Source organism: Papaver somniferum, chromosome 7 (genome assembly GCF_003573695.1).
Source record: "Papaver somniferum cultivar HN1 chromosome 7, ASM357369v1, whole genome shotgun sequence".
Taxonomy (NCBI): Eukaryota; Viridiplantae; Streptophyta; class Magnoliopsida; order Ranunculales; family Papaveraceae; genus Papaver; species Papaver somniferum.
Genome location: NC_039364.1, coordinates 171,321,656 through 171,337,437, shown reverse-complemented (window position 1 = coordinate 171,337,437; position 15,782 = coordinate 171,321,656). Strand labels below are relative to the sequence as shown.

General features: G+C 36.3%; 1 protein-coding gene across 1 annotated transcript; it reads left to right on the top strand.

Moving 5' to 3' along the window:
- Positions 1-6,128: 6,128 nt before the first annotated feature.
- LOC113293195 (transmembrane protein 18-like) lies at positions 6,129-15,782 on the top strand. The gene is made up of 6 exons (XM_026541911.1): positions 6,129-6,161; positions 11,837-11,884; positions 12,207-12,287; positions 14,392-14,497; positions 15,362-15,510; positions 15,616-15,782. The coding sequence occupies exons 1-6, from the start codon at positions 6,129-6,131 to the stop codon at positions 15,709-15,711; spliced, it is 513 nt and encodes a 170-aa protein (XP_026397696.1). The 3' UTR covers positions 15,712-15,782.

Genomic DNA, 15,782 nt, shown 5'->3' with positions numbered 1-15,782 from the left:
TTTGATCACTAACATTGACAAACATGCTTGAGATAGCAACGCATGCGAGTTCGACCGAGCAGTGCTCTAACAATACCTAATCTACCCTTAATATGATTAGTACTAATTAAATTGATTAAGCTAATAATCAGTATTAGTGAATGGATTAGACTAATCAAATGATTAAACTTTTGGAAATCAAAACTTGATTTTGAAGAAGGAAAAATGGTGATTTTGGTGAAAAATGATGAAACCCTTCGTCACAAAACTCGGGATAACCTTATAATCAACTCCCAACATCAATTTTATCGATTCATATCCGTTAAAAATCAGAGAAAAATATGAAAATTTTACTTGTTACGGCTGGGAAATTGTGTCGAACCAGATAAATAAGATATTAAGGTTGGGATATGAGGAATTCCCAGCCGAAAATAATAAAAATTAATGGGAAGTTAAGAACTTCTAGCCGTTATTTTATCCAGAATCTCCCGAGTATGTTTTACGGCTGGGAATTCTTATAGTTCCCGTCCGTAATTGAATATGTAAGCTGAGAAATTTTTATTTTCAACATGAATACATACTACGGTTGAAAATTAGTAATAGTTTCATTAATTAGACCACAATAAAACCCATTACATACTTAATAGATCCCCATTACAAAGTTGGTTTTAATAACATCTCTTTCGATGTATCAAGAAGCCTTTGATGATGGAGAATTGAGCTTCGAAGTTGAAATTATAACTTTTCCATTTTCTCCATTCCTTCTTAGCTTGAGCTACGACTTCTGCATCAGTTTCACCTCTAAGTCGAAGATGCTTGCACATACGAAGTAAAGCCATATATTTTTCCACTTTTTTGCGTATGTCTGCAAATCGGAGATACAATTCAACCCCATCGCGGTTGTTAGTGTTACCTGTTTCACTACAAAAATTGTCAAAAATCTTACTCCAATGCGATTGGCTGGGTAAACCACCTTTCCTTCGTTCTTCTTCCTTCGTTGGATTTGAGTACATTGCATTGAGTTTGTAGGGGTTTTGGTGGAAATTATTGAGGTACAAGGTGATTTTGATTTGGAATGGGTGGTTATATGGAGGTGGAGTTATTTCAAGTTTAAATAAGTGGTTGAACAGCTGGAACCTTCTATAGATCGGTCTTCAAACGGATCTATTTTTCAAAATTCAAAAGCCTAGCCGATATGATATTGTACAAAAAGAAATTATAGGTAGTTACGTCTAGGAAATCGAAAGGAATACCCGGCCGTAATTCTGTATAAACCTGCAGGGTTTGCGGTGTGTCAAAATTACAGATAATATTTCTGGCCGTAAAAAAGAGTTGATACATTCTGTCAGAATTACGGCCTGGACATGTAGCCGTAACCAGGAGCCCCTTTTTTTGGGGTTATCAGAGTAATAAACTGTTAGGTAATTTCCAACCGTAAATATATCACGGATGGGTTCCTAACCGTTCTGCGGTTACGGTCAGGAAATAGAAAGGTCGACCAAGCCGTAAACAAGAGTTGCAAATTTATGTCATAATTACGGTTTGGAGTTCTAGCTGCAAGTACGATCCACGACCCGGATATGTAGACGTAACCAAGACTCATTTTATTTTTGAGTCTCCAGAGCAATGCACGGATAGGTATTTCCTAACCGTAAACTGGTTACGGTTGCTTTTCCTAACCGTTTTCCCCATAATGGCCGGGAATTTCCAACCGAAATACTGTGCAAGTTTATTTGACAAGAATTATATGCATTTTCGGCTAGGTTATGTGAAGCATCGACCTAGCCGAAAGTGCACAAAAAATTAGTAAATCTTGATTTTTTTCCTCAGTTTTCTTAGATTAGACAAATGGAAATACTAACATTCATTCATACATGCAAAGTTATAAAAATTCATCCATCCAAATCCATAACCAAACAAGAAAAATAGTAAATAGACAAAGTCTTAGATAATAAAAGATCCATGAAGTAAAATAATAAAAAGCGAGTAAATAGTCATTCACTTTCACTTGATGCCTCCTCCGAAGACGAGCGCATAAACGAATCCAAATCGTCCTCTTGCTCATGTTCCACAACTTGTTCTACAACTCTAGATTTTTTACCTCGACCGCTGCCACCTTGAATTGGAGTCTTTTTACCTCCACCACGTCCACACACGGCCACCTTTTGCACTTGTTCCAGCACGACCACCTTTTGCACTTGTTCCAGCACGGCCAACTTTTTCACCTCGACCACGACCACCTTTTACACCTCTACCACCTCGACCGCCTTTTCCTTGCTTAGATTTAACTTGCTCACGGGGGGGGGGGGGGGGGGGGGGGGGGGGGGGGGGAGTGTCTGAGTCGTCGCAAGTATAAGGAGACCTAGCCCTTTTAGTTCTCCTTGGTCGGTCCTCTTCATAAGCATATAAACCTGCTTTCTTAGGGATTATTATGCCTTTAACTCGATTGCGGAGTAATCTTTGTACATGTACCGTTAAGTTCTCACCCGAATTAATCATGCGGGTGATGTCATTGACCACCCAATTAACTCGTTCGACCTATTTTTCATATCAAACACACATACTCTAATTATTCATAGATAATTACAACAAAAAAAACATATACAAACATAATTAGTAGTGTACGTACCACAATCTTCTCCCAATCTTCTTGTTCATTCATTGATGTCTTTGATTGTGAACTCTCTTTCTCTGCATTCTTGAAATGTCTCTGCGCCTCCGGATCCAAATTTTTCACATAAGGATGAGCCCACTCTTGATACCATACCGTGTAATTCGCATCCGCTTCAGAAGTCCCATGAGAAGCTTCAAGCAGTCTTCTACTCATTTGGATTACTTCTTGGGAACGAGCATTCCAATGCTCGATCAACTGTGTTGTTTCATAGTTCAATCAGACATCTTTGTCCTTAAATTGGGAGTTGGCTACGCTCAGTTTAAAAGGATTTTCTTCAGGTACAATTTTCTGGATAATACCGATTTGGTGGAGCGTTCTACGAGGATCTAAAATTACGAACCCAGTTGCATGAAACAAAGGTCCCACATAGGTCACCACATCAGAAAATACTTTATGACCGGCTTCATCTTCTTCATCTTCATCAAGTTTCAATATGGATCGAAATCCACATCATCGATTGTCAAAGCATCCAACTTTTTCCTCATTTCGACCATTTCCGTCTCTTTAGCCTTGTGTTGGGTCCCTCCAAAAGGGTATCTTCCTCCTGTAGGTTTTTCTAGAGCCCATTTTGTATCCCGAGTAGGCCTCAAGCTTTTAAAATGGTCGTAAGCCCATGACTACGGCAAAAAAAGGAATTATAAATAAGATATTACACACAAACCAATATATAAAAGTAAAATAAATAAACATTTGCTATATTAAAACAAAAAGATACCTGGATAAGAGCAACACATCCCGTAATTTGTGTTTCGTTCCATCTAGAAGCTTTGCAAAGACTGTCCAACATACTAACAAGGAGGGTGGTGGCCCACGAGTACCTAGGTACCTTGTTTGTTTCCGGATCGAGACTGAGAGTCTTCAACCACAGCAAATAACAAGCATTTACCTTATTTCCTGAGAAATCGGGGAAAAAGACGGTCCCAAGAGCGTGCAACAAGTAAGCTATAGCCGTATGTCTAGCTCTTTCTGCATCCATCACCACTTCTCCACTAGCAGTCTTGTGGTAGAATCCCCAAACTTATCCTTCAGACGAACCAAATTAATCTTCCTTTCCATATTAACTGTTTCGCTAAGTTCACTCGGTGCACTAAATTTCCTTTTAGCTCTTGGTTGGGCTCCATACTCTATCTCAAACTCTTCTTCCTCTTCATCTTTGCCCCACCCAAGACAGTCCTTCGTCAAGACACAAAGCTGGTCAAAAGGCATAGAATTGTTGAAACCCCAAACACAACCTTTCCTTCCAAAGCAAGACCAATGATTTGCTTTGCGTCATCCAGAGTGATAGTCATCTCACCGAACGGGAGATGAAAATTCGTAGTTTCGGGCCAGAATCTTTCTCTAAAATCACAAACTGTCACAATATCATATGTCTTCTGCAAAGCCTCGATCCCAGACCATAACCCGAAGCTTTTACCAAAGCTACCACATCTGGATGCTCGTTGTCCAACGACCAACACTTTCCTTGTTGGTGCTTTAGTTTAGGGACCGCTTTATCCGGGAAATACAAAAATAAAAATTGGTTGTTATAATTAATAATCCATAATAAAATGAAAATAAAATATATGTAATTTGATTTATTACCTTTGTGCCACAAACCCTAGCATCCCATGAAGACGGGTAGCCAATCAAGACGGAACGATCTCTTGACTCACCCCAAGGTCTCCCATTCCTCTTGGGAGGTAAAGGCACCATAGAATCAATTACTTGTCTTGTCGTTTATTTTGGTGGATACTTCTTCTTTCCCTCCTTCTTGTCCTCCTCAACTACGGATTTACCTTTATCATTAACAGCACCACTAGAAGTGCCAACTTCAGTTCCTCCAGTAACAACAAGTACACCTTCATTTCCTCCAGCAACTCCAACTTCAGTTCCTCCAGTAACAGCAACTCCAATTTCACTTCCTCCACCAACTCCAACTTCAGTTCCTCCAGTAATAACAACTTCATCTCCTCCACCTTTATTTTCTCCAGCAGTCACAACTCCACTTGCATTCCTTGCGTTTGCACCCAATGTCTTTGCGTGACAAGGTTGCGGAGTCGGGTCATTACAAGGTGTTACTTCTTGTGATCTTTTCTTCTTCTTTTCTTTTCCTCTGTTCAAAGACAAACAAAACCAAAAACCAAAAGTAGATAAGCAAAAAACGGCTGGGAAATTTTGTCACAACCAAACCGTGACACTCAAACCGGCTAGGAAAACTGGATAGTCCAAGACGCAACAAGAATGATGGACGGGAAATTTAGTAATCGACCTAGCCGAAAAACAAACAACGGATAGGGAAACCTATACGTGGAAATATCGCTGGTTTAATATTCAGCACAGTACCACATACAGCTAGGACATTCCAAGCCGTAATTTATAAACGGCTAGGAAACTAAATATCACGGTCAGGAAACAAAGCTACGGATAGAAAAACCGAGACGTAAACTAAACTACCGCTGAAATAAATTCGAACACAGGAGAATATACGGCTAGGATTTCTCCATCTCGTACGCATCGACTACTTTACGGCTGGGAGTTCTTAGATATCCCAACCGTAAAGCTTAAAAACGTCTGGGAGTTCTTATATATCCCAACCGTGTAACATATAAACGGCTGGAAAAACAATAAATCCCAACCGTGATACATATTTACGGCTGGGAATACATGAACTCCCAGCCGTAAGCATTTTCAAAAACTGTTTTTTCAGACCTAAATTTTTTTAAACCTGCTGAATAATCAACAAAACGCTTAAATAAAGAGTGATTTTTTCAATTCATACCTTATTGTTATCATATCATGAGTCTCGGCGGCTGGTGCATCACCTTCATTCGCTTCTTCTTGATCTTCAGTTTCATCTTCATTTGATGAAGTTGGTTTCTCTGCTTCAGAAGGAAGTGGATTCGACGAAGATTGACCTAGATTTTCCTTAGGTTTCGTGGTTTTATACAATGAATTTAATCGACAAAGAAATTTTTTTGAATCGACGTTTAATCGTTTCAAACGAAGAAGAAGAAGAAGAAATGAGTGAGTGAGGATGTTTTTTTTCTTTTAATGATTTTCAGTTTAATTTTTATTTAATGATTTTTCAGTTTTTTTTATTAGATTAGGTAGTTAATGAGAGGGTAGAAAGGTAATAAGTTAAAATGATTGAGGGTATTTTTGAACTTTTACATAAATTTGATCTCCCATATAACATTTAGGTTCCACTTAGTAATTTAAGCCCCCAAAGTCCCATCCCCTACAGCCCTAATAATTGGATTTTATTTTAATATCGGGTTTTTGATATATAAAAAAACCAAAATGGGCTACATATATTTTTCCCCGTTTTCAAACCTAAGAATTGTAGTGGGTCATTATATTTTGACCATCGCTCCTCTACTATCCTACGGGACTCTCTCCCAAACAGTGAGAACTCGGGAGAATATATTCAGTACAAAGATTCCGGACTGGTAGTAGTATTCTTCACTGAGATTTGTAATCTGTAATGTCTCAATTCATGGAAGATCTGAAATCAGCAATGAATGAACACATGTGTAGGATCAGAATCTCGCAACGACAATATTTCAGCGAAATTATCAACAACACAATACAACAGCGTCGCAGAACAATTTCAGGAAGAATATAATAAATGACGTCAGCTAAGATCACGAGAAAGATGTGATAGTCCTGCGAAAATTGGAGAGCTTGCGAAATTAATATTTGTAAGGTTGCGAGAATGTCGCAGATCATACCGAAAATAAAGGACAGATTAGCTGCCATCCACTATGTATTTCCCTATAAATAGTCGTTCAAGTTGTAAAGAAAGGGAAGAGATCTTTCTTGAGTAAGAAACAAGTAAATAGGAGAGAGAAAGTCTAGAGCATAGATCATTCTTGATTTCTTTATCTTTTCTTGTAAGAATATTCAAAGGTTGATCAATAAATATAAGAGTGTAAACCTAAAAATGAGTTGATTAATAATGAAATCATATGAGGGGTGTAGTGTAGGATTTCCTGCAACTACATAATGGCGCTAGAAACATGGAAAAATATTAAAAGAAGACAGTTGATTCCAAAGTTGATTCCAAAGGCGCTAGAAATTTTTGATGAGAAAGTTGATTCCTACATAATGGCGGTAGAAACTTTTGATGAAGGGGCAACCAGGGGGGAGATAAGGGCGGCACCCTCCATTAGGGAGCTGATAAGTGTCTTAAGACGCAAATGTCATGAGGCTTTTTATTCGCAAGGATATTAATGCTTGTCATATTTTTGCAACAATCCTGAAGAGGCAATAATACAAAAGAAAAGGATAAGACGAGATCAATGGGTTTTAGCATGAAAGTGCGAAGACGTCCTGCGATTTCGTCGCAAGACGACAATGTCATGGGGCTTCATTTTTGCAAGAATATTTAGGCATGTCATATTGTCGCAACATTCCTGAAGAGGCCATAATACAAAAGAAAAAGTTAAGGCAAGATCAATGGGTTTTTGCATTAAAGTGCAAGGACGTCCTGCGATTTTGTCGCAATGACAAGAGGTGGCATAATAAGACCTTTAATTAGGAAGGAAAAATAATACCACACATGAATGAGATTTTGAAAAGAATCAAAATTCACTTCGCATAAGATTGCGAAGTTATACATAATTAACCGCGAAATTGAGACATAAAATAAGAAATTTTTTATGAAATCTCTCATTTGGATTCAAATAACAGAGGCAAGTATGGGAATGTATGAAATTAGAAAATGTTATTTGTCTCCATATGATAGATTTACTCAAAGATTCAAGAATTAATGATTATATTGATTAACTGTATTGCAAAGAAGAATTGTTTTAACGAATGCGGGTCAAAATGAAAGAAACATAAATATACAGAAAAAAGAAATAAATGTACAAGTATTACAAAGAATTAAAGAAAGAAATAAAGACTACTTCTTAGTTAATCCTTCATTATCTTCATCAGGCTTGTTCCCTTCTTCGTCTGCGTCAGAATCTTCATCACCATCAGAACCTCCATCACTATCAGATTCTTCATCGTCAGCTTCGCTATCAGAGATAAACAAACTGGGATTATTCTGTGGGATTTCTTCCAAGAGACAAGGATAATCAGAATGTGGGATATTGTGATCGTCACAAACCATTTGGATAGTTTGATTGCGAAAATGCATAGCATCATTCTTAAAATTCGCAACAGTGATCTTGATTTGATTCTTTAATCTAGAATACTTTTCGTTGCGAGAAGAAATATTCTTTGCGAGTTCCTCCTTTTCAGCTTTGAGTTCTTCAATCATTTCACGATATCTATTTTTCAGAATCTGCGAGAAAAAGACAATCAATTATTAACTTGATAAGAATTCATAAGAAACAAAAGATTAGTAAAGAAGAGCAGTTAGTAACCTTCTCTGTCAGAAATCATATCTCTAATCAAGGCTGTATGCTCAACTTGGAGACTAACATTTACACCTAAATCTTTTCTAGCATCATCTAAGATTTTCGCAGCCCAAACAAATTCATCCTCACTACTTCGCAAATCATCATATTGTATCTGAATTTCGCAATCTCAATTTTGCCATTCAATCAAATGTATTTTTGAGAATTTTGCTTATTGCGAGAGTATCGCAACAACTTAATCATTCATACATTTCTTGTTTTTATTACCTTTGTCATCCTCTGCTTCTTTATTATTTTCTGCTACTGCTTCCTTAATAGTGGTATGTTCATCATTTTTATTCTGAGCTAGCATTAGTTTCGCAACATCTCTTCTCCTTTCCTTTCGATTGCATCCACCATCAACCTCTCACTTATTTGTGTATCTTTGATTTTGTGTCGCCAGTTTTCCTTCTTGTTTGCTCTTCCTTCGCGAGATTCTATCTCAGTTTCGTAACACCTTTTTCCTTCAACCGAATATCCCTTTATGATTCCTACACCACTGGAATCAAGAAAAATGGCGCTATTATGTAGTTGATTCCTTTATGATTCCTTCACTTCTTATCTTTCTCATCAACAAAATATTAAAAGGAAAAGTTGATTCCAAAGTTGGTTGAAAAATGTAACTTGCAAAAGTGATAAAAATAAGAAAGTTCAAGAAGACAAAGCTAGATAAGAAGCTCAAGCTTCAATATTAATTTCAGTAGCAGAAGATAACAGAAATTCTTCGCCAATATTCTCACAAGCTTCTCCTTCATTTCGGTTTTGATCTTCGCCTTGACTAGCATCTTGATTATCGCCAGCAATTACTTCTTCAGGAGAAATTTCTTTCTCATTTTGATTAACACCAGCAGATGCTTCTTTAGAAGGAATCTCTTCTTCATCTTCCAAGAAATTATCCTCTGCACCGCTTTCGTAATCATAATCACTATCAGCAGGACGAGGAACTTCATCATCATCTACTTCTAAAGGATCAATTGATGTAGGAGGAAGAGATTTGGACAATAAAATGTCATTTACAAGGACTTCAGCCCGGAGATGAACTTGACGAAGAAGTGCTCTCTGATGATTCCTATCTTGAATATCCTTAAAATAAGCAAGATAATCAAGTCTTCTTTCTGCTCGGTCGCGAGAACCAGTAAGGGCAGAGACGAGCAATGCATTTTCTTTGATAATTTTGGCATATTTAGCCTCCAAAACAGAAATGGAAGAGTGAATATTCTTCTCAGACTCTGCAAAAGATATAATACAAAATTTCATTAAAATGAAGAATTCAGAAAGATGTGACAAAGAAAAGATAATTAAGGCAGTCAAACTATTATGACTACCTTCCTTTTGCGAAATAAGGTGTTGAATCAAGGACAGACAACTATTCTCCCAACGGTCCATTGCGTCATCAAATTTATCTCCAACTAAACCTTTAAGTCGAGACTGAATATTTTTCTCTTTAGAAATAAGAAAGGCATTTTTCTTCGCAAGAGAAGAATAAGATTCTTCTAATTTGGAATATTGTTCTTTAAGTTGATTCGCCTTTACACTTAAAGCTATTCTACCTTGAATGAGTGTATCTCTTTCAGCGATAGATGACTTTGTTACTTCTTTAATTTCATTTCTCAAAAAGCGAAGAAATTGCTCTTGGTCATCACATACTTTTTGAAGAATACTAAGTTGTTGCGAAGATATCGCCATCTTGTTTAAATAAGTTCGCTTCTCTTGAGATAAGGTTTTATTCTCATCTGATAAAGTTTTCATCCCTAAATTAGCTTTAGTTAAAGAATAAGAAAGACGAGATACTTCATTACTTAATAAATCTTGTCTTTGAACTAATTGGGTATTTTCATTGGTAAGATTATTTATATGATCAAGAGAATATGAATAGAGGTTATCTAATTGTTTATATTGATCCATCAAGATTTCTTTATCAACACGGGATTGTCCAACAGCAGATTCAAATTGATATCTCTCCATTATTCGTTTCTGGTTTAAAGCTTAACATGCGAAAGAGGGATTTCAAGGATAATTAAATATGGGAAGGATAAAACCATTAAAAAGCAAATTAAAGACACAGATAAGAAAATCATACCTCTCAATTCATCATTCTTCTTGTGAAGATTCTCACGATCCAGCAAAACATTATGAAGCTTCTGATTTTCGAGACGAAGAGCATTACATTCTTTTTCCAAAGCTGTCTGCGAAGCAGCTCTGTCAGAACCCAAATGCTTGCTCAGAATTTCGCAAACATTAGACATGATAGGATCAATAGAAGACTTCTTGACATCATCCATAACTTCAGATAAAACTTTGAAGGCAATATTTATCCCTTCCACAGTTTCTTTCGAAAGAGGAAGAGACTTAGGTAGAGAACTGGTAGAGATAGAAGGTTGAGAAACATTCTCAATGGGAAGAGAATAGGTTTCATTCACAGAAGGATCAACAAGGGGGGTTTCAATCATTGAAAGGTCAGCTGAAGAAATGAAGTCTGAGGCAGCTTTTTCGCGAATTGGAGATAAAGGTTTATCTTGCGAAGATGTCGCAGGAGATTTAGAAGAGATGAGTAAGTGGAAGGGAACAGAAGTTGGAACAGTTTTAAGGTGGCGATATTTCTTGAGAGGTTTATTAACATCTTTATCACCCTGCGAATTACAATCCAGATAAGAAACAAAGGCAACAATATTGTTATTAGAAAAAGATAGTGTTTCTTACTACCTTCTCATTCGCAGACTTTCTTTTATGCGCAACAACCTTATGCTGCGATTTGGGAATGTTAGAGTTCTGAACTGTAAATATAGTGTTGGAGGCGCTTTTGCTGAAATAACAAGAGTATGGGAATCACATAAACAACATCAAATAAGGCAATAAACAAGATCAGTTTCAGCAAATCTCATAAAGAAGAAAAAAGAAAACTAACCTTGATGAATCCATGGAAAACAATAGCATGGAGATTGTTTCGAAGAAAATTACGAACTATGAAGATCTGCAGAAGAAATAGTATGAAGATGAAGAAGAAATTAAAAAGATTGAAGAAGAAAAAAGAAAAGTTGCAATAATGGAATTTGCAGAAGAACGACGAAGTTGCAGAGAAAATAAAAAGAAAGAAAAAGAGAGTGAGAAGGAATATATATAGAGGGAATTTCTCTTCGAGAAAATAAACACGATTAATACGGAAAGATATAAGCGGTTAAAAATCAACGGTTACAAAAGACGTGTCGAGAAATAGATGGAAGAAAGAATACGTGTGATAAATGCAGAATATGAAGAGGAGAACAGCTGCGACATTTCTCACATCATTCTCTACTTCGCAGAAAAGATATGAGAAGAGGCAAGATGTAGGATCAGAATCTCGCAACGACAATATTTCAACGAAATTATCAACAACACAATACAACAGCGTCGCAGAACAATTTCAGGAAGAATATAATAAATGACGTCAGCTAAGATCACGAGAAAGATATGATAGTCCTGCGAAAATTGGAGAGCTTGCGAAATTAATATTTGTAAGGTTGCGAGAATGTCGCAGATCATACCCGAAAATAAAGGACAGGTTAGCTGTCATCCATTATGTATTTCCCTATAAATAGTCGTTCAAGTTGTAAAGAAAGGGAGGATATCTTTTTTGAGTAAGAAACAAGTAAATAGGAGAGAGAAAGTCTAGAGCAGAGATCATTCTTGATTTCTTTATCTTTTCTTGTAAGAATATTCAAAGGTTGATCAATAAAATTAAGAGTGTAAACCTAAAAATGAGTTGATTAATAATGAAATCATATGAGGGGTGTAGTGTAGGATTTCCTGCAACTACAACATGGATCTAATGTCAGATCTCGTCGAGAAATTTAGTGGTGAACTTCGCGTTGGGTTGTAACCTTTTTTTTTTTTTTTGCTAAGAAAACACCCTAACTATATTAACTTAAAAGAGAATTACAAATATTCAAAAAGGGTTCCCTTCTAACCAAATTGTCCAAAAAAGAAGGATAAGAGACCCATACATCTTTAATACAATACTTCCTAACTCGACGTGCAAGTCGATCAGCTATCTTGTTTCCTGTACGATTAATATAAACAACCTTAAAAGTACTACTACTTAAGAGTAAAGATTTGCAGTCCACCAAGATATCCAAGCATCTCTATTCGACACGAACATTGTCTCCATTGATAAAATCCATAACTTGAAGACACTCACTGATGAACACCACGTTGGATTGCAACCTGTTGTCGATAATTTCCTTGGCTTCTTCCATGCTATCAATTGGAAGGTAATACTTACTTTTATTCCGGAAAGAATTTTTAAAAATCAAAACTTCTCAAAATTAACCGGGTTTGTATTTTCTGTCGATTTCTGTTTTTAAATTTTAAGCCTTAGATTTTCTTAAGGAAGATCAATAGACTATTGAATGTTTCATAACAGGAGTAGGATGGATACTGCCATTGGCTCTTTGATCCAATTTAATGCCTTCCAATATTTTTTTAAGAAGGGTAGTAGAATACCTAGAAGTCTGTTCAAGTATTGCAAGTTACTTTGGAGAACCTTGCACCAGCAAAACCCTCTCTCAGGGTCATCGTCACAGCCTTTTAGTTCTACTTCTTTGAGATTGACCCCCACAAATGAAATATGGGAGCGAACTTGTGGAGTAGACAAGTAGCATTTTGTGTTTTACTTAGGGAGTGGAGATTTTTTTTGTGATTATACGATATGAGTTATTTTTTCTTTTTCTTTTTTCGAACTCGGGTCATTTAGTATCATATTTTTTATTTTCCTTGAGACATGATTTACCAAATGTATAGTACTTTGTCCCCTAGAATTAGAATATCTGCAACGGCCTGCCTTGACATTCAAAAGGAAGGGAATCTTACCAAAAAGCGTTTCAAAATGTCAGATAGTGGAATTTGGAGAACTGTTAAGGTTTCCTAGTTTTTTGAGGCTTCCCCTTCATTTTGTTATTCTTCTCTGTCTAACTGTCAAAATATTGTCACCAAGGAAGGGAATTTCGTTTTAAGCCGACATTAATGCCTTGGCAGGTGTAATGGTATCTGGTTTACTTGTTAATTTATAGGCTTTTGTTAACGTATACTAGGCATACGTTAAGGAATAATAAACAATTTATATTTTGCATGGGATTTAGATAATTCTTTTGGAATCTTAATTTTCTTGAAAATACAAGTTTTATTTATCCGTGAAAGCTAAAATTCCATTTGATGCCCCTGTGTGACTTTTATATTTAATGTAACCAACGGGAAATATATTTCTCTCTCCGTGAAATCTTATCAAATTAATCTGTGTTATCCCTGTCTAAGTAAATTAACCGGAAAAAATGGAATCGTCGCTGGTTCGGTAGTTGGTTTCTCTTGCTTAGAAACCATTATGATGTAAATTCCCAACCTATTGAGATTTAGGAAACAAATATATTATTTTCCAAAATCATCTTAAATTCTTAATTAAGTCCAACGATATATGATCAGTTGGACCAAAACAACTCAAACCCATTAAAATCATCATCCATTTACATCTGTAATTCAATTCCCTTAGTTTAATCGTAGTTATACACAGATCAAAAAAAAAATGCAAAACCCTAATTTCCGCAAAAATAAAAAGAAAGAGGGCTGGGATAACGATGATAAAAAGAAATAGGACTGGGAAAATGGTATAATTAGATAGGTTTATTTTGAAGCAGTATAGATAGATAATTGAAGTTATCAAATTTCTTTTAGAGATTTAGATTGTGATTAAAATTATGAAGAAGAAGTTGAAAAGGAAAGTGGAAGAGGAAAAGGGAGAAGAGTGAAACAACGAGGGACTTTAGTGATTATTTTGGCCTTGTTGTGCGTAGTGAGTGGTTGACCACCGGTCAAGGACTCAAGGCAGCTGGCTGCTTTGTACTGTGCTGTTTGCCGTTAGATCTAGGGTCTTGTTAACTTGTATACCCGTATACATGTTAAGGTTCATTAAAACAAATATTTTTGCATTGAAAACAAGATTTGTTTGTTTTATTGTATTGAAGACAATGATTATTTGCACTGGGAAAAAGGATTGCCGTTTTAAATGCAAGAAAAATCAATTTCTAGTATAATAAGACAAAAAAAAACATAATTTCCAATGAAACAAAATAACTCTTTATTAAACCTTAACATCTATACGGGTATACAAATTAACAAAAACCGAGAATCATTTGATTGATTTACATTGGAATTTTAGAGGTACATAAGTTTCTTTGCACATATTCCTATTGTCGTATATCCTTTCTGTCATTGACTCATTTATTATTACTGGCTATCCTTTTTTTTAATGACAGTTTATTGTTTCCGCATTGGTTATCTGGTTAGGAAGTTTCTTTATCCATTGTTCTTTTATTAGTTTTCCAGGAAACTCGGCTGATGGCCTTATTATCGTTTCATGTCGCCCTGCTGTTAACAATCATCTTATCTAGGAAGAATACCAATATTCAGACGAGCTTGTTCTTTGTCGCATGTAAGAGTCTGCATCCGCAACTCTCTTTTGTTGTTTACCATATACGATAACCTACCATCAGTTATTTTATGCTCTATAAAATTGTTGCATAGTTTTTATAGTTACCTCTTGGCGATTAGTGACACTGTTCTTTCTGATAGATGGGACTTGTTATCCGAGTTAACTGAAATAATTTGGGTGTCAGAATTTCTAGATGATGGGCACTATCTCCTTCTGAATTATCCTCGGTATTGAAACTTTGTGGTTTCATTTAGTTTGATAATATAATGTCCTTGATGCCTGAGTTACTCAGTACTCGGTGAACCGTTTCCACTTTTATAGGAAGTAATGAGTTTGTAATGTTTTTATGGGGAGGAAAGTCAGTCTGCATCGATTTTGCAAGGACTTATCATAGTGGAGATTGTTTTCAACTGTCGGCCACTGAAATCTGTCCTTTCTTTCATTGGTAAATTACAGAGTTTTCAATTTGTGATGACTTCGAGGGGGGTCACTTAAATTGCTAGAAGTAGAACCGTGTAATGTAGAAAATACATTGTATCATGTTCTTCTGTGTCACTGTATCTTACTCCGTCCAGTCCATTTGTATAATCCCTTCGAATCTCCCTTTTCTTTATAAACTCAGCATGTAATTTGTGGCATTACACTTTCCAGTAATCATAATTAGTTAATACTTAATACTTCTTTGTCTGTTGATATCAAGAGGAATAAAAGAATAATCTATGGGTTGACTGATCCTAATAACTGAGATACATTATGCACTCTAGGAAAGTCCACTCGCTCCTCGAAGAACAAATTCTTATAGTTGAAACTGCCAAAATTTAACTTTTTGATACCGAAGTTAATATCTATATTGGTACTGTGTAGTGGTGGGTGTTTACTTTGCAGAAAATATGAATACATTTCTTGGTAGCAACTGGAAAAGTTTTGCGGGACAAAACTATTTTGACAAGCGTGGTGTGTTTCTGTCAGCACTCTGGTCAGGACCTCTTCTGGTCATTTCAATCATAATCATGGTTAGTTAATCTTTAGCCACTCCTCATCCATTCCCTTACCAACGCCAGGTTGTTGTCGCTTTCTCTAGCTATCTCGTTATTGTTCATGGCGTATATCTTTTACAGGTAAACATGCTCTTTTCCTTGTGCCAAGTAATGGTTAAGTGGAAAAGAGCTGAGCTCAAGCACAAGGCAAGGGCTGCTCGTAACAAGCAAGAATGACCACTAAGCATACTCTTGTTTTCCTAGTTGACGAACGGGGATCCACTTCATTCCCTCTACTCTGGTCGATC